Here is a 21,060-nt window from a genome sequence, read left to right as displayed (position 1 = left end):
TCAATCACACTGATCACATGTTGTTGTCTAGTGATTAATGATATAGTAAGAAATAATGTTTATTAACATAAATAGTTCACTTGATGATGGCACAATTCTTATTACGATTTTTTCAAGGCGTTTTTTTGCACACACTCGAATTCTTTTTTTCTTCTTCCAGTAAATCTATTTTATTTATAAATAAGCATGAAATCTGATAAATTTATTTGGTATTGTTTGCTTGAATCTTTCGATTGGTTCTCAGGACTTCAATTGATCAGTCTCTCATTGACATATATGCATACTGTGCGTATTGCCTCGACATAGCTTTAATACACATATGCCAATAAGAGATTGATCAATTGCAGTCTTAAAAATCAATGGGAAGATTCAAACAAACAATACTAAGTGAATTTAAACTTCACTCCATTGCAAAAGCAAGTGGCTATCAGGACTCAGTAGCTGAGTGGATAACTCGATGGCGTTTGAAGCGAAAGTTACTGGGTTCGAGTCCGAGAGTGAATATCAACTCTGAGATGCAGATACATCCAACTGACGAGTCTCAAATAGGACGAAACGCGCATCCTGGATTCCACTGCTAGCCACTGTCCATCTTTGCTGATAAATTTATGTTATTAGTTTCGTTTTATTCTGGAATAATGGAATTTTGACATTTCTGAATAAATAATTTTATATATACATGGTGTGAACGAAGAAGTTATGTTGGGTAAACTAATTTATTGTTTAATGCAAAATTACAGAGTGTAGTCGTAAAATATGAAAATCAGACATTAGAAGACACATGATTTGTAAATCTTTCTTCAGTTGTCCGTCACATGCTTTTCATGATTCTTTCAATTCTGTTGTTATTGAAATTGCTCTCTGTTTACATTCCTGTTCTATTCAATTCAATCTTCTGCTCGCAGACATCCCACTTCCGATTTGTATTACATACTACTTATATCGATCAACATATATGACATTCACCACAACATAAAACATCAACTTTTGTGTTTGTGTTCTGCAAAAATAGTACATTGTTACAGAATGTAGTTGACCAATGTATCGGAAAGTCGAGAAGAACTCCTTTCTTTTTTTCCAATTCATTTAGATTCACTTTTCTTACTAAAATATCTTTTCTTAATGTTTATTGTGTTCACATGATTGAATCCTTATTAACTAATGTTTTGTTTGTGTCTCCTAAATCCTCAAATTCCATCAGAATTATTCATTTAAAAGCTAAGGTGTTCACTTTTATATTCTGTGATCTGGAATTAGTGATTTTGCATTTTACCCCATGGACTGAAGTTAGTTCGCCGATCATTAATAATCAAGAAGCACCGGACATATATTTCTTCTTAACATGGACTTAACGCTTAAACTTTTAACTACTGAATTGGCTCCCGATGACTTATTCTGGTAACTTCAGTTCATTCACTGTATTTCACAGTCATCATCTGAACGTGATTTAACGATCATATACGTTGATCGAATGCAAATACTTTCCTTAACTAACAAAAATCTTTTCATTTTCTCATGTTGTTTTGGAATTCGTATTCTGACAGTATTCTATCAATTGTCTTGATACTCGATACATTGGTTCGGTTGAGAGTTATAATACTCCGTAGCTTGTGATATCGTTTTAACATTCTACTATCCTCTAGTCAGCTTTCATTTGTTAATCAGCTGATCGTCAGTTAATGAATTTTCGATTTATTTTAGATTCTTAAATGTTTTATTGTTAATTCTAAATTGATCAGAAATGAATGATGAATGATAGAGTTCAGCTAATAATACAGTCCATAATAATCCAAAAGTTATGTGCCTTGAAATCAAGGTTACTTTCTAGTTAATTTATGTAATTGTTCTTATTATAATATAGTAGAATTTTCGATCTAGAAATGTCTTCAAGAAGAAATTAATTATTAATTCACTTAGTATTGTTTATTTGAATCTTCCCATTGATGTGAAGTCCCAGAGTGAACATCAACTCTGAGATGCAGGTACATTCAACTGACGAATCCCAAATAGAACGAAACTTGCGTCCTGGATTCCACTGCTAGCCACTATCCATTTTTGCTTATCATGTTTGTGAAATTAATTATTGTTTAAATGATCTTCATTTTATCCATACTATAGAATTCGGAATTATTCGATCAGAATAGTAATTATCAGAATCTTGATTTTAGTTTTCGGTAAATCTATTTATGGAAAGATATCCTTAATCTGTTTCAGACTAATGTGCAAGATGGTCAGATTTCTAAGCGAGCACATCATCATTCAAGTGATGTGAAGAGTCTTATTTTCCTATTTATATCATTCTTATTCTCGTATAGTTAAATTCCATGGATTTGCAAATGAATGTAAATTGTATCAGGTTTTTTCTTACAGGCTTCTGTAAATAATTTATTTCTTCGGTACTAAACGACTGTCGTTGTGAACTAGTTCAACTTCACTCCTATACATCTGGTTATGGGTTTTTCGCACTGATTTACGTGCATAGCTTGTTGCTGTAAACAGTTTGCTACAAATATTTCATATCTGCCACACTTCTTTGTTTATATTTTCCCCTGAAACAGTAAATAATAGATTTCCATTGATCTGCTCGGTGCACTTATCAGTAGCCTAAATAGATCAGAATGGGTGTGGCCGTTCTATTTCTCCTAGAAATATTTGTTTTTAGTATAAAAAGGTTTATGGTGATCGTAAAATTTTAATGGCTGTAGTAACAAACTTACCGGATCGTACACATTACTAAGAAGTAATATATTTGGACGAAACAACCATCCAGTGCTTTCAGGTTTTCACTAGTAGTCTAGCTTACAAAAAAAATTCTACAACTTCCAAAAGTCTCCTTATGCTACTGTTAACTATCATATGCACTTCAGTGACTAGTCTAAAGATGCGACTATAGAAGTTTTATCAAGGAGCCGTGACTAGCGGAGTTTAATTATGTTGAATTTGAGACAGTTATCAACCTCAGGCAATGGGTGAAGGTTGCGCAATATCGTGAGTTGATTCAAGCCAGACATGTATTTCATTTAATGCCAGCTCACTGGTCTAGAGGTCAAGCGTTTGCACATGAGAACTAAAGTACTTGGTTCGATTTTCGGGATTTTTAGTGATGGTCTAGCTATGATCAGTTCGTGATTTAAACTGTGAAAATATTTATTTATTAAATACCAATTTTCCAGTAAGATAGTTGAGTTAAACTATTTCAGCTTACGTTTCAAGCAGCTTTAATCGATTCATTTTTGTATCACATAAATCTCAGTAACTTATCTCGAAAGTCTCGTTGACGCTGGTAGGATTGGTGTTTGATGATGTCTTGGCACGAATTCAGAAATCATGATTGGCTTTTGCTCAAACGCTTCTTTTGTGGTATAGGCTCGCATACAGGTGTCCTCGAAACATTGCTAGTGTTTCGTGAAATGACCGACTGAACAATATTGAACTGAGGCATAAGGTAGTTGGCAAATCGGTTGATAATATAGTGCTTCCGCTCACCTCAACGGTTGATGCTTGTTAATGAGGAAATAGATTGTAGGAAAGCTAGGAGTGCTCAAACCAAAACTTGGTATTTTTACATAAAGGCGCTAACTGTTGGTTTGAGTCATGGTGATAGGTGCTGATTTCCTAGTTTGGGTACGTGTAATAACTGCAATAAATGATTGGAAACTTTGAATGACATTGCTCAAAATCGTTCATGGTGGTTCAGGTGCATTGACTTCTTGTTTTCCCTTCAATATTAAATTTCAGTATTCATCCTCGAGGTTTAATCTTTCTTTGTACTATTGGTTCTTCATTATTTTGGTTGTTTTTTTATCTTGTTATGCTAATCAACTGACAACGTGAGCAACGCATATCTGTAGCAAGCTCTGTTTTGGTGATATCTGTCTTTTTGTTAGTAAAAACAAAATATTTCGTAGGAATTCTCTCGGGTTAAGAAGTTTCTCTCGTCTTCTGAAATGGTTTCAAATGGTTCTGGACGGAATAAAAGAAGCTTTCGTTTAATGGGCTTCTATATCGGGTAGCAGTGGATCACTGATGCTTCTAGGTAAAAACCTAGGTATATTCAACGAAAAAAATAGTAAATTATAACGAGGAACTGTCCTTAGTCCTAAGGAATATGTCAAGTTTTCCCCACTGTTGATTAGATCTATGAGCAAGCAAATGGAAATGATAGTGGGATCGCTATTGGCATCTGTTCTGGGCCATATCTGATAAAATCTCGGTGGTTGCTTACGTTTATTTCTTGTAAATCATCTAACTTTCCTTTTCATTTACTTTTTTTTCATCATTTTACAGAGCTCGTATTTTCCGAACGTGGATATGTAGATATGTTACTTATTGTTAGAGATTTATATATGAAACCTTTCCCGAAAGTTGATGTCAATTCAGTTATTGGCTTATCTACGGATCATTTATTAGGAAATACCGATTTATGTACAGCTTTATTCCCATGTATTAATGAACTTGTTGCTTCTCATGAGAAAATATTCCGTGTTCTAGCTGGCTTACATCTAGAACGTGAAGATCATGTTGTTCCATCATTAGGAGCTTATTTGGTGCAGTTAGTGAGTGTTAAGTTTAAATTTTATAGAACAATATTCATTTTATAAAATGATTGTTCTCGTATCTATTTTTTTCGACTTACATCAATAATTGAAGGTGTTATATCTTCATTAAATTGATTACGTATTGGAGTTTCCATTTGGTTTACGTTAAAGTCTATTTATGAACAGTTGAGAATCTAATACGAATAAGAACGAATATGTACTTAATAGACCATAGGTCTAATACGAAACAACACTTCAATTTTAATAATTCATATGCAGAACTTTCAGGATAACTTTATATTCCAGACGGAAGTCAAATATTGGAAATAAACAACTATTTGTATGGTAACGTTCAATGCCCTTCGAGCAAATAACTAAGTTAACAAACCGAAAACGGGAACAACCAGTCAGTTAACAACGTCTGTTGTTAGACAAGTAGGACTTAGAAAATGTCATCGACATAATTGTTTAAGCAAAGAACTAACATTTAAAATATAAATGATGGATAACCTGATCTTTTTTTAGCGTTAGATCACGTAACGGCAATATCTTCATTGTAAGTTTAAAAGAATGAAAAAAAATTAACAGAAGGTAGTTGGAAGGAAAAAATGTAACTGAAAAAACGTCACAATAAAGGTTACGCAGTGTGTTTTTTCTTCAAATCAACTCTAAGTTACTCCAGTCAAGTTGTTCAACGGTATATTCCTACCATTTTTGACGCTAATATAAAGCAACTATTTTTGTTGATTAACTAATTTCCTGGTGTATATGTTTCAACATCGTAGCGTGATTATTAGTATACATGATTCTTTTATCCTATCTTACAACCACATGGTTCCTCTTGCTAGCCCTTCTGTTTAAGGTTCCTTTTCATGAGGCGTGATTGTTGATCCGACTCCCGACCGTCCTTCGTTTGCTCGGGCTCGAGATTGAGAGTAACTCCTTTATAATTTGACTAACAATCTTCATCATACAATATCTTGATTTCTTACACATCCTTCGTGATCATCAGTCGTTTCATTAGTGTCATATATAGAACAAACAATAATGATTGACTGCTTGTTAACTAAATGCTGATGAAATCCTCCATTTATTTTATTTTTTTACTTAAACACATAAATATTGGTACAAAGAGGGACCAGATATGTATGCGCCTCACAAATCTCATTTCATTTATGTGAGGGCTGTGATACTGCCCAGGTGCCCAATCTAAAGCAGGTGGTTTTCTTAGGTGGCCACATTCGGAGCCTTCGACCTAAAGATCTGATCGACAAGGCAGTGGAGCATCGTGAGGAGATGCAGTCCCATGGTAGCCGGTGACCAACGATTGATTCATACGCCATTTGTTCCTTCAGGATTCTGGAGCCCATGTGCACCATTAGTTTGGAATGAGGGTTTTCCAACTCTCTTAGGTGGAGTTTCTGTGTCCACCAAGCCGGTTAAAGCGCCGGACATTAGCTTTTCGTCCTCACAATTTCGTAAATAACAGTAATGCCACGAGAAGGCAGTGAGTAGGACTTCTCTGGCAGAGGCTATATACGTATAGCCATGTTTTTTTAGCATTTCGAGAGGGAGAGCATTTACTCCCCACTCTCGGCCATACCAGGGCATTTGGGGGCAAATCCTCCATAATTTATTCAGTGACGTTTTTTAGTGAATTAGTGTTTTATCGAATAAACTGTAAATGTAAATCACTCATGAATTTGTACGTGCTATGTACGTTCCATAAAACTTGACGTTTCAGTTCAAAATTTTCAAAAAACGTCATCTATCCAAAACATACTGTTTGTTTATTTTATTAATGAAATAAACTGTCGCTCAGATGACTGTTACACTTATTCAACTAGATAACTAAGAATAAGAGACTGCGAATAATATAAATTAAATAGGTTTAGAAATTAAAGCTGTCATATTTATGTTTATCTGTTCACCAGACAATAATATTGGTAATAGTTATAAGTAGTGTGTAATATTAGTTGACTTAATTCACTGTAGAATCATTAACATCTCTATGAAACAACTGCTTACTCTAATATTGTTTGTTGTTGGATATTATTGGATTTAGTTAATTTGCATAGTGGTTTAATACTTGTACTATTTTCATGCTATGAATACAACATTACATAACAACTTGATATTACTTTAACATTATGGCTGGGACACGTGTTAAGTATGCCCAACCACCGTCTGCCCCGACGTGCAATGTTTTATGTCATAAGAGCAGGTTAGAAGAAGGCTAGGGTCGGTCAGACCAAAATGTGGCACAAATCCATGAAGTCACTGACAAGTAGACTGAGCCATGCTGGTAGGTGTAGACTACCTGGTTAGGATTCGCGAGATGATAGCATTCGATGGTTAGAGACCTTGAATGACATGGCTCAAAATCGTTTGCAATGGCGTAGGTGCATTCACTCATTGTGTTCTTTCAAACTCTAATCTTCTGAATTCTTCATGTCTCTATCTTTTTTCTCTTTCTAAATTTATTTCACTGGATTATGCTCCTTGAATAACATCTTCAAACCCTAATATTTCGGATTACTGCTTATACTTTTACTACTTCTACCGCTTTGGAATTTAAATCGACAACTGCATCTCTGTGTTGATGGGGGTATGGCAACTCGAACTGATGAACTTACGTATGAAGTTCTACGTTGTGACTGACGGACTGACTTTAACATTGTGAAATAATAATCTTTTGTGCACAAAGTCTCTAAAATACAGTGTACACAGTTGTTTAATGTCTTTCATTCAACATTATTGATTACAGGGTTTGTTTGAATCAATTACTCAATAATTTCAACTTATAAAGTTTTTAAATGTCACTTTTTTTTGTCTTAATCCTCATTTTTGTTCAGTTTGACCCAGAAAGTCTTTCATCCTTGTCTCAATTATATGGCCATTTTCTGTATGCACAAAAACGTATTCGCGAACGTTTGCAAGCCTGTAAAAATCATGCACGAATTGCAGCTTTCTTTCAGGTATGTTCACACTTATATATCGATAGAGTATTCAAGAAATCATTTACCGATGTTTTTCCCATTAAGAAACCGATATTTGTAAATACATACATTGATGTATATTAATGTATAACTTCAGACGTTATGAAGTTGGAGGTAGTCAGCTGAAAAACCTGAACTTTGTCTCATGCTATTTGCCTTTTGTAAACCAAGCGCATCTACAATGTTGAGGGAAATAACACTTTCTTAGGATTTGAACCCGTTTCACTAAGATTTATAGGCATTCAGGGCTCAATTGGTCTGGCTTAGGGTTGAGGTAATTATAACTCATTAATTACTGAGTAGTGATTATGTAATGTTTGTCTAATCCTGTATTATTGATTGGATTCTATCAATCAGGTTGGAATGTGGTTAATACTTTCAAGCACGTAGCATCTATATGTAGTGCATGTCGTGTCGAGTCACTAAGACTCACAGTGATTGTTCCTATAATGCACCATAACGTTTCTTAAATTTGTGCCTTCTAACTCGATCTCCGAATCATGTGTCTGCTGTGACTGACAGATAGCATCTAGAAAATAAAAAAAAATTAGTGACAAAATACGAGTAGGTGACTTCCAAAGAGCTGGCTTTGTGATTTACAAAAGTTATGTGCTTCAAATTAATGAGAAGGAATCGACAATGTCAATAATATTCATGGTATCTATTATTTGTCCAATGATAATGTTTCCACTAATCAGTAATCACGATGTTAGGGAGAAGTAAATAAAATTCTGAAAGTTTGTTTAAAATAAATAACAGAATACATTATGCCAATGCTACTTAATGTTCTTTCAAATTGTATTCGCCTGGTCCATGAAATATAATACGGATGTCGTTCTCAACGTCCGTGTGTAGTAGACAATTGACGATCATTCTACTCACTTAAAATATAATCTTTCATGAAATTTACATCTTAATGTGCAATATTCACTCACTAAATAAAGGAAATAATAGTAACCAAAAATGCTGAATACAACACATCTGTTGAACATTGAAAACGTTGCAAGCAATTTTAGTCAATTTTAAAATGATCCCATAAATTTACATTTGCACATGTTTGTTTCTTTCATTCTCAGAAAAAAAGTTAAGTGATTCTTTGGCGCCAGTCTTAAAATCTTTTTCCCCCCTCATATCTCGATTGTATGCATGTGTGTGTGCGCGCGTATGTGTGAGTATGTGTCTGCTTGCAAAATAAAGTAACGTTGTTCTTGTCTTATTTCCATTGCTTCTATTTATAAAAAAATGTTTGTCTTTTTTTATAAATTTATTGGTTGTTTGTTTGTTTCTAGGTAGAATTCGGGTTAGCAACTTTTTTTTACAAAAATTTTTCCGCATAATTATAGTTGTCTTAGATATAAATGATAGTGAACTTCAATTGATTCTTAGTGGTTAGTTTTGTAAACAGTGTAATAATGATTAAATTTGTCCATTAAGAGATACAATAGAGATACAATTAGAAATCAGAACTAAGAAAAAGTATTTCTTATCTTCAGTGTTTCTAAATATGGAAGTGATTGACTGATTTTTTTTCCGAAAATCACCGTTAGTAGTTTATCAGGTTAATAAATTTAACTGAATGATACAGCAGTCGTTAAAGGTAAATTTGTATGGTATATGTACGTAGAATATGGTTTATTGTTTAGGGAGCCTATGAATACTAAATAGGTAAATCTGTTGAGAAGACGACCAGTGCAGCAGTAGCCTCAGCAGCCTTAGTCTTAATTTATCGTCCACTTGTTAATTCGTCTGTTGATGAGTTTTTCTCTTCATTTGTCAACATTTTGTCATTTCAATCACCTATAATATAAGAGACCTTTATATTCGGTAATTTTTATGAAGCTATAGAGGTTAATTTCTTCTGAATCTGGCTCTAACAAATAGTATCTCGTTAACTGGATATTTAACACAGGCTAAATCTCCCAGTAGAATTATGGATTTACTCGTGATTACTCAAAAGCCCGAAAACCGGTTATAGACGTAGTTTATTGTTAACGATTAGTAGATCCCGAAAGTGTGCAGAAAGCAAGAAAATGGAGAAACGAGTAAGCATGTGTATGTGTGTGTTAAAAATCCGTATGCATTTATGAGTGTTGATTGATTTTGGATAAATTATTGGTTGTCTTTGTGTACAACCAATGAGAGAATATTTTAAAGATTTATGTGCAGACATGCACTCAATCAGACTCACACATAAGTGTGTAAATTAGTGTAGTCAAATGATACAGTAAGGCTTACTACGAACTGTTTCTGTGTCGTTACTTACTTACTTACTTACGCCTGTTACTCCCAATGGAGCATAGGCCGCCGACCAGCTTTCTCCAACCCACTCTGTCCTGGGCCTTCTTTTCTAGTTCTTTCCAGTTCTTGTTCATTCTTCTCATGTCTGTCTCTATTTCTCGGCGTAATGTGTTCTTTGGTCTTCCTCTTCTCCTTTGACCTTCAGGATTCCATGTGAGGGCTTGTCTTGTGACACAATTGGGTGATTTCCTCAAAGTGTGCCCAATTCACTTCCAGCGCTTCTTCCTGATTTCTTCCTCCGCTGGAATCTGGTTTGTTGTCTCCCACAGTAACTTGTTGCTGATAGTGTCTGGCCATCGGATCCGAAGTATCTTGCGTAGACAGCTGTTAATAAACACTTGTATCTTCTGGATAATGGCTTTCGTAGTTCTCCACGTCTCTGCCCCATACAGTAGAACTGTCTTGACATTTGTATTGAAAATTCTAACCTTGGTGTTGGTTGACAATTGTTTTGAGCTCCAGATGTTTTTCAGCTGTAGGTATGCTGCTCTTGCTTTGCCGATCCGCGCCCTCACATCTGCATCTGATCCACCGTGTTCATCAATGATGCTGCCCAGATATGTAAAGATTTCCACATCCTCCAAAGCTTCTCCGTCAAGTGTAATTGGATTGGTGCATATTGTATTGTATCGGAGAGTCTTGCTTTTCCCTTTGTTTATATTGAGACCTACTGCTGCTGAGGCTGCTGCTACACTGGTCGTTTTCTCCTGCATTTGTTGTTGCGTTTGTGATAGAAGAGCCAGATCATCCGCGAAGTCTAAATCGTCAAGCTGCATCCTGCCTGTCCACTGTATCCCATGCATTCCTCCAGATGTTGACGTCTTCATAATCCAGTCGATCACCAGGAGAAAGAGAAAGGGTGAGAGTAGGCAACCTTGCCTAACACCGGTCTTTACCTCGAACGAGTCGGTGAGTTGTCCTCCGTGGACGATTTGGCAGTTTAGTCCATCATAGGAGTTCCGTATGATGTTGACTATCTTCTCAGGCACGCCGTAGTGTCGAAGAAGCTTCCATAGTGTCGTCCTGTCCACGCTATCAAATGCCTTCTCGTAGTCGATGAAGTTGATGTACAGTGATGAATTCCATTCGATTGATTGTTCCACAATGATACGTAGAGTTGCGATTTGATCTGTGCACGATCTATCCTTACGAAATCCAGCTTGTTGATCTCGAAGTTGGGCGTCCACGGAATCCTTCATCCTGTTTAACAATACTCTGTTGAAGACTTTTCCTGGTATTGAGATAAGAGTGATGCCCCTGTAGTTGTCGCACTTGCTGAGATCGCCTTTCTTTGGTATCTTGATGAGAAGTCCTTCTTTCCAGTCTGTTGGTACATGTTCTTCGTCCCAAATCTTACTGAAGAGGATGTGGAGTATCTTGGCAGTTGCTGTTACATTTGCTTTCAGTGCCTCTGCCGGGATGTTGTCTGGTCCCGCTGCTTTGCCACTCTTGATTTGTCTAATGGCCATGCTGATCTCTTCAATTGTTGGTGGGCCAATATCGATTGGGAGGTCTGTGGGTGCTACTTCGATGTTGGGTGGGTTCAGTGGAGCTGGTCGATTCAAGAGTTCCTTGAAGTGTTCTACCCACCTGTTTCGTTGTTCTTCAATATCGTTGATTACTTTGCCTTCCTTGTTTTTCACTGGTCTTTCTGGTTGACGGTAATTTCCAGCAAGTTTCTTTGTTGTATCATACAGTTGTCTCATGTTTCCCTCTCTTGCAGCCTTTTCCGCTGTCATCGCTAAATCTTCCACATATTTACGTTTGTCGGTCCTGATGCTCCTCTTCACTTGCTTGTTTGCCTCTGTGTATTCGGCTTGTGCCTTGGCTTTTTCTGCTCTTGTTCGGCTGATATTGATTGCTACCTTCTTGTTCCTCCTTGCTTCAATTTTATCCAGTGTACCAACAGTGATCCATTCCTTGTGATGGTGCTTCTTTTGGCCCAGAACCTCCTGACATGTTGAAACGATCGCCTCCTTGATACCTTTCCAGCTGCTCTCTATGGTGGTTCCCTCTCCATTGAGTAGGTCATGAAAGGCCTCGAACCTGTTGCTGAGGGCTATGTTAAATTCGTTGAGTTTGTCAGCATCTCGAAGAAAGGCCGTGTTAAACTTTTGTGATGTTGTCCGCGCCATTGTCCAGTGCTTCTTGAGTTTTAGTTTCATCTTGGCGACCAGCAAATGGTGATCGGATGCTATATCAGCTCCTCTTCTGGTTCTCACATCCTCCATCGTCCTCCTGAACTTTTTGTTGATGCAGACATGGTCGATTTGATTCTGTGTAGTGTGATCCGGTGAAATCCAAGTGGCTTTGTGTATGTTTTTGTGTGGGAATATGGTGCCACCTATGACCAGTTTATTGAAGGCACATAGGTTTGCAAATCTCTCACCGTTTTCGTTCCTTCCTCCCAGTCCATGTTGTCCCATGACGTCTTCGTATCCAGTGTTGTCCTTTCCAACCTTGGCATTGAAATCTCCCATTAGAATGGTCAGGTCCTTGGTTGGGCACTTCTCGAAGATTGACTGCAGCCTATCGTAGAATTGGTTTTTAGCGTCTTCATCGTAGTCGTTGGTAGGCGCATAGCATTGGATGATGTTCATTGTAATGCCCTCTCTCTTTGTTTTGAAGGAGGCTTTGATGATCCTCGGTCCATGAGATTCCCATCCTATAAGTGCATTTTGTGCTTTTCTAGACAGCATCAGTGCCACTCCTTGTGTATGTGGGGCATTTTCTTCTTCATGACCGGAGTATAACAGAAGTTCTCCTGAAGACAGTCGTTGTTGTCCAACCTGCGTCCAATGTGTTTCACTGATTCCAAGCACTTCCAGGTTGTATTTCCTCATTTCCGCAGAAATTTGGAAGACTCTTCCGGTCTCCCACATTGTCCGGACATTCCATGTACCTATAAAAATTGTCGCTCTGGTTGTAAGAAGGTGCATCGGCCTCATGACTTCCGAAGGAACTCGGCTTTCATCATGAGACGTCATTTTTCCTTCTACTCCCAGGGCAGAGTTTGAATGGTTTGAATGATTTTTTCTGGTTAGCGTTTTTTTAGCGAGTTGATTTTCTACGGGATGGGGTCGCTAACCCCATGCCCAACCCTCCTCCTTTACCCGGGCTTGGGACCGGCAGTAGCCTCTGGAGGAGCTACAGGCGGAGTTGTTTCTGTGTCGCAGTTACCATTATCTGTATCCTAATACTGTTTACTGTGAAATACTCAGTAACTGGATGTTCGTAATATCGAGCTTTAACTACTTCAGTGGATAAAGCTTCATATTGAGTAAATCCATGATACAATACTCCATACCATGTGATCAATTACACACAATCAAGTGTTTTAAGTAGTTATTTCGGTTTCAGAATTAAGTATACAATTTCTTACTTGTATAAACTGTACTTGAACGAATTACACTAAGTTGTAAGCATCAACTAAAACATCAACACTAGAGTGCAGATACATTCATCTGACGAATCCAAAATAGGACGAAATACATGTACTGAATTCTACTTGTAATAATAAAGTACACCATGATTTGTTGTACAGATAATTTCCTGTAACCATACACAAGTCTAAGTGTAAATGTGGGAAAAGTCATTTAAAGCTAGTAGAACCACTCTTAGATCTAAGGTAGACATGGTCTATTATAACCTGCGAACTAGTGATTATCAACGTTTTTTTACATTTATAAAAAAAGTACTTCACTATCAAATATCATTATACAATACACAATCAGTATGAGTCAGTTTGTTATTATGATGACCATGAGATCAGGTGATATAGCTTCTATTTTAATCCCTATCTTTAATCATATCATGTTTTGACTGAATAATACTACTGTTATATGTATATACCGATTGTCCTTATATTCTTGTTGTCTAAAATGTAGGCGTTTGATGAAAATGGTAAATTATTGATCATGGTATAAGTGCTAATGATACATGATTACGTATCATCATTTTTCGATGTACTATTTACCAGTGATAATAAAAACTTTCCGTTTCCACCGACCCGGTTAAAGCGTCGGACATTCGCTTTTCGTCCTCTCAATTTTGTAAACAACACCCCCGCCACGAGAAGGCAGTGAGTAGGACTTCCCTGTCAGAGGCTATATATGCATGGCCATGTGAGAGCATTTGGAGAGGGAGAGCGGACTCTCTCCACTCTCGGCCGTACCAGGGCATTCGGGGGCAAATACAGATTTAACATATATATATTCGATAGTTTTAACGTTCGACTTTTATTAGATTTACTCCTAGTTTAAAGTTATGTTGCGCATTGGATGTGTGTGAAGAACAATATGTGTGAAAGTGGTTGTTAAAGAGAAAATTACGAGATGTGAGCTGATGACTGAAGAAGCATATAATGTGTACCTATGTTTAATAATAAAAGTAGTCAATAACAATAAACAATAATACTGGGTTCAGGTTAAAACAGTCTAACAATCGGAATTAGGAGTTGACAGTGTGAGATTCTGAGTTACACAGCTCTTCTTATCCCTGCAGTACGTAAATTCACTGAGTTTAAGGATGATATGTATGTGGTCTGGGAGTCACAGATGGTAACATGGTTAGTGTTTAGCAAGCCGGATCCTACCTCCGATACCAACTGTTAACGTCCAACATTACATCTGAGTTACGGTATGTATTTGCTGTAACCTATACTTTGTTCAATGATAAAAGACAAAATAAATAAAAGACTAAAACTATTAAGACTATAATGTAACTCATCAATAAAAACAACCTATCATAAGTGCGACATATATTCGTTTATTTCTAACATAACTTTCAGCTTAGACCTTTAGTTGTGATCATGCTGCATGATTTAGTCGTAAAACTGATTTCTAATGTAACTAGATAACATTATCATGTATATGCTCCTGAACATCGTTTGTGAAATTTTTGAGACCTAACTGTTATGTTTCGGAACCTACGCCTAATATCACGTACCAAGTCACCAGTCAAAATCCTGATTCTAATTTGATCGATTTTGCTTTTACTGTTCACTCCATAGTTTAGTATTTTCGACTTAGCCAATTACATGTCCGACCAGCACTGTTAACCTTGCGTCAACAGCTAAGTTGCTATTGATCCGATATTCGTAAGCTTCTCTATCTGCCCTGTCTTTGAGTCTAAAAGTCGGCTACCAACCTGTACCATACTTACATTCGAAATAGACGTGGTATATATTCAGTTATACCAGACCACACCACTTCCCACAATCAATAAAAATCAATTATATATGAGCAAGCCGAAAATGATTGTGAATAAAGAAGACTACAAGTAGTCGATTGCCAAAAAATTAATAATATTAAATCTTATGGTAATAGTTAATGAGTTGGCCCCAAAGCATATGATAAATGAAATATATATATTTAGAAGGGGGTTTGTGGAGATTTCAGTATTTTTCAAAGTTGAAATCATGAGTCAATTGAAGCTAGACCACCATCGAGAACATGGAAGCACTGGACGGCCGTTTCGTCCTATTATGGGACTCCTCAGCAGTGCGCATCCACGAACCCGCTCTCGCGAGCGAGATTCGAACCCAGAACCTACCAGTCTCGAGCCGAAGCCCTTAACCGATAGACCACTTAGCTGGCATCCAACGGTGTTAATGTCTAACTTCAACTGATCCACAAAGTTGAGCAACCATTCACCAATTGTCTTCAGTGAGTTGATATCTCACAACAGACGTGGTTGAACTCCACTGGTCACTGCTTCCCACTAGAACTCCAGGACATGTATCTTGAAGTCAGTCACTAGTGAGCATATGATTATATTTAGAAGGGAGTTTGTGGAGATTTCAGTATTTTTCAAAGTTGAAATCATGAGTCAATTGAAGCTAGACCACCATCGAAAACCTGGAAGCAGTGGACGGCCAAATCGTCCTATTATGGGACTCCTCAGCAGTGCGCATCCACGATCCCGCCTCACTAGATTCGAACCCAGGACCTATCAGTCTTGCGCGCGAGCGCTTAACCACTAGACCACTTAGCTGGCATCCAACGGTGTTAATGTCTAGCTTCAATTGACTCATGATTTCAACTATAAAATTTCTAAAATCTCCACAAAACCTCCTTCTGATAATATTCGTTCAGTTACAACACTAACCAAATATTTGAACACAAGACAGAAACTGTGAAGTAGTTGAAACTCTATTTAAAAACATGTTATATGAGTGAGATTTTGTTATCTTCTAGTTTAAGACCTACTTTCCAAATTATATGAAACCAAGTATCTTAAGCTAGATATTGTTGATCGACAATTGTGCAAATGCTGATTCTCTGATTTCCCACTCGTGATTTGATTCAAACTTGACCTTTCAACTGATCTGACTATCATTTTACCTAGGCAATCTTCATGTTCAAATTGTTTTGTGTCGTTTCATTCGTGATTATAGTTTTCCTCAGAAAAAAATGGTTTTCTTCAATTTTGAGTATTTGATTTAAAATCTGTTTTATAAATAATCTACTCCTTCTTATGTTGTTATAAACTTATAATCCACTTTACAACACAAGCTTATGGTAGGCTCTATTTATTTGAACTGTATATTAGACTCGAAAATCATAAGACAACCAGTTACTTAATGATATGACGAAATCTGAACTCATATCTCTTTCTATATAGATAATTGTAATAATTCCATGAGCAATCATTATTCATCTATTTTCGTGGCATTTCATTGCATTACATCAGTATCTGTTTAGTTGTTGACTTACTAGTCTAATCTGAATCAAATCCAATAATGACTCTTTCATTCTGTTATAACATGTGATTGTTGTTGGGATTAGAGTGTGATTGAGAAATAGAATTCAGTAATACAATAAACATTATATAAACATTTCTTATTCTCCATCTTCCATAAAAAAGAATTATTTCCATAAACATTCAATGATTCTTAACATCAAATAACAGTAAAAGGGTGTATACTAAGGTATATTGAAGCCTTAGTCATACGAAAATTCAAACCCCTTTTGTGTATTCAAAAACAATTTGTTCTCTCCCTGATAATATTAGCTTATTATCCAGAGTGATTAGGTTTCTAATTGTCTTCACATTATTATTATTATCTCCTCTTACCCCTCATTTCCAGTCTAGTTGACCTTTTAATTTTCATATATAAATGTTCTTAACAAGTATATGTATGATCAGATTGTTCGAAATGTATTGCACTAATATATGTCACATAGTTCTAATAATTTTCGTCTTCTCATTACATTATCGAAATTTAGATTCTATTTGTTACCCATATTTATTATTTTGGTGTATGTTGTACTTTTTATTGCAAATCAATTATATGCAAGATAGTGTTATCTTAATGTTCGTTTAAAATTCAAAACTTTTAACCAGAATGTTTCTCCCCTTTTTTTTTCTTCTTTTGGATAGTCATTTAATGATATAAATAATTTAATACTATCATTTTACTTCCTGATTGGTTAATTCTTAACTCTACTTTCTTTAAATTATTTTTAATTTTTGAAAGTCGTTGGTAAAGTTCATTTTTATCAATCATTACATTTATCTGGTTGATGAAGCTACTGGTTAGTTAATATTTAAGTAATAATGATATCATTGTAAGCAAAGATGGATAGTGGCTAGCAGTGGAATCCAGGTCGCTCGTTTCGTCCTATTTGGGACTCGTCAGCTGGATGTACCTACATCTCAGAGTTGATGTTCACTCTGGGACTCCAACCCAGTACCTTTCGCTTTAAACGCCACCGCGTTATCTACTCAGCTACTGAGTCCTGATAGCCACTTGCTTGTGCAACGGGGTGAAGTTTGAATCCACTTAGTATTGTTTGCTTGAATTTTCTCATTGATGCTTAGGACTGAAACTGATCAGTCTCTAATTGGCATATGTGCATACTGTACGTATTGCCTCGATATAGCCTTAATTCACAAGCATTGGATGAAACGCGCGTTCTTGATTCCACTGCTAGCCGCTATCCATCTTTGCTTACAATGCTCGTGAATTAAGGCTATGTCGAGGCAATGCGCAGTCTCAAGCATCAATAAGAAGATTCAAACAAGCAATACTAAGTGAATTCAATACTGATATCATATTTATTTCAATTATATATTTCATATGCATCCATTCAGAAAATCGGTTAACTCAACTAAAGAATTTTTTTTCTTTTTTGTTACCAACCTATTCAGTTTTTAATACTATACCAATTATTATAATAAATCATAAGTTTATAAACAATACTGTATATATTAATGTAATGAGTTATGATAAGAGAATGTTATAATATAAAGTAAATATTTATATAAATGAAAGTTTATAGAATATATATTCAGTAAGTATTATATATCTATCTATATATACATCATTTGTAATAGGATACACAGGGTAACTGTTTCCTTCTTTTTTTTGTTTTAATGATTAAACATTAAGATAAATTGAAGATAAAACAAACTTGTGATCCTAATGATAATCATTAAATTCTAAATAGAAGAATATATTTCTTAATAGTAAATAAACTATTAAATGGAATGATTGTTGTATTCACTTAGTGTTGCTTGTTTGAATCTTCTCATTGATGCTTAGGACTGAAACTGGTCAGTCTCTTATTGGCATATGTTCATACTGTGCGTATTGCCTTGATATTGCCTTAATTCACAAGCATTACACAAACAAGTTGCTACCAGTACTCAGTAGCTGAGTGGATAACCCGTTGGCGTTTTAAGCGATCGGTACTGGGTTCGAAATCTAGGGTGAACATCAACTCAGAGATGCAGGTACAACCAGCTGACGAATCCGAAATAGGACGAAACACGCATCCTGGATTCTACTGTTAGGCACTATTTATCTTTGCTTGGAATGATTTTTGTTTGTGTAAAAATAGCATAATTATAGTCATGATAAGGAGGAAAATTTAATTATGACTATCTTTAAATATTTAATTTAAGGAATTGAGGAAATTTCTAAATCTTGACCATATTTATCACTTTAAGTCTTTTAAAATAATTGGCACCTTTCTGTTTATTTGGTAAAATTAACTATAAATACGATTGTACAGCTTTAGTAAATGAAATCGTCGAGAAGAAAATCTTCACTGTACTGCGTTCTTACTGTAATATGGGTTACTTATATCCACATAAGTAGTATATAGTGATGGACAGGCATAGAATGCGTTTTGGTGGAAGATCGATAAGTAAAGAACAGGATTGAAACCCAATCAGTATGAAAATTCATGAACAATGAAATCAGAGAAGATGGATTGATATTTGCAGAAGGAACAGTTAAGATTGAGATAATTGATTGTTAATTTGCAAATTAACTGTTTACTGTATGGTTATCAGAATTTAGTGAGATTTGTGCTTAATTTGTGCTTAAATACATTCGATTGTTCCCATCCGTGTTTTGTTTACTACATTACTTCTTCAAAGACTCAATGAATCTTTTTCGTTATTGAATGATCTACTACTACGTTGCACTTGCTATGTACAGTTTATATTCAACTACGTCATTCATATATAAAAGGATGGTATAGCAATAAGATCCTCTCTTGGTGCATTACTAGCAGATTGCTTCATGACCAGTGTAGAAAATAATCTATTTCTCTTGAGCTTACATAACAGTCTAAAATAAGTGATCAGTATTTATCTCTAATAATGATGATATAATGAGTTTATAGATAGGTAACAATACCAAGGTTGGACTTGACAGTTTCAAATAAATCGAACATTAGGCAGATAGAGTTAATAATAAATATATTTTTTGTTGTTATATCCCAATGAGTAAAAAGAATTGTATTTCTGACGTTTCATGACTTAATATGATCCACTTCTTCAGAGTAAAGGAATAACCGAAATAAATTAACACAAGTTTAAGTGGTGATCAGAAATACAACTTTTCTACTCATTGGGATATAACATACACCCGGAGTTTGTGCTGATGATTTCGTTCAGAAGGACGATGAAAGCTCCACGACTAAACCATCCAGCTCAGAGAACAAACCTACATCAAAATAAAAAATATATTTGTGATGAGATAGTATTCAATATGTATATAACACACAAATCTGATCATTTTTCTAGAAATGTTTATATATATATATATATGGGTTCATATGTGTCCAACTCTATTTTTCTTCTGATCTACTTTTGTACCTGTAATTGAAATTTGACTTTCTTATAAAATTAGGAGTGAATTTACTTATTTTCCCTTATCCTCGTTGTTTGTTGAGTGTGCTAAGAAATCAATTTTGAGAAAATTTTAAAAAAAATTAACAAGCATAATACTGAAAAAAGCAAATTGATCAGGCACATCATTTAAATCAGATAGTTACCTTTTTTTCTGGTTTATTTTTTGCTAAAGTGATCATGGGACATCTCAATTTTTGTTAAGAATATTAGATTTTTATTAGTAAAGATAACTGCGATTACTTGTTTTTCTGTTTCCGTTTTTGCGCATGACCTTCTAGTTTTTCTGATTTACTCATTATTTAGTAGATAATTGTTGGTGCCAACTGACTTCATTTAGTCCCCAATGATACTGTTCGTATTAGAATAGCTCAGTCGTTCTGTACTTCAAAAGTATTGTAGATGAACCTGGAAATTTCGATAGGTATCATCGTTTTTATCAATATTTAGCATTCTGTTCTAGTATTATGATCTGGTGTATTATGAAGATGAGATATTACTTAACCATTCATGGATTAGCTCTGGTGGTTAGCTTAGTTATCTACTTGATTGAGTATATTATAGATAGGTATGTTGTATTGTGTAGCTAAAAAGTCACGATGACATAAAACTTTATCTTTTTTCTACTTAGTTAAATCAATGTGGAATAAATGTCCTACTTTGTTATATTGTGTTAAATAAAGCCTGCTTACCTTCTTTGGTCTTTACGTCACTGACTAGGAATCGTCAAGCAACTCTGTTCTGAACTTCCCATTTGTTGCCAAGTGTTATTTATAGTTTCTACGTATACTTCTGACTTGCAAGGCCATGTATTCTTTGTTTACCTCTTTTGTCTTGAGGATTTCAAGCTGGGGATCATCTTACGATACCATCTGATGTTTTCTAAAGAGTCTTTTATATTACATTAAAAGTGAAATACGGCTAACCAACAGGCAATGGCTGCTATAACCAGGAAGCCTTTGTTATACATTCTCATGCATTGCCAAAACTTTTGAAAAACCTCAGTCGTGAATGTCAAGAAGAAACCTACATTTGATGAAGTTGCGTTATTACACTTGACCACTAGTATTCACTAATTT

At 35.5% G+C, this 21,060-nt stretch overlaps 1 protein-coding gene across 1 annotated transcript in view; it reads left to right on the top strand.

Annotated features, from left to right (window-relative positions):
• The window catches only part of Smp_172650 (hypothetical protein), a gene marked incomplete at both ends in the record, with an annotated part of 48,970 nt that overhangs the window by 10,968 nt on the left and 16,942 nt on the right, over positions 1-21,060 (top strand). The window contains 2 exons of the mRNA XM_018796506.1: positions 4,288-4,556; positions 7,394-7,516. Of these exons, the coding sequence (XP_018651641.1) occupies positions 4,288-4,556; positions 7,394-7,516 (392 nt within the window). The remainder of the gene's footprint in view (positions 1-4,287; positions 4,557-7,393; positions 7,517-21,060) is intronic.

Source organism: Schistosoma mansoni, chromosome 4 (assembly GCF_000237925.1).
Source record: "Schistosoma mansoni strain Puerto Rico chromosome 4, complete genome".
In the NCBI taxonomy this organism is placed as follows: domain Eukaryota; kingdom Metazoa; phylum Platyhelminthes; class Trematoda; order Strigeidida; family Schistosomatidae; genus Schistosoma; species Schistosoma mansoni.
The sequence above is the reverse complement of the archived record's forward strand: the minus strand, read 5'-3'. Positions and strand labels throughout refer to the sequence as shown.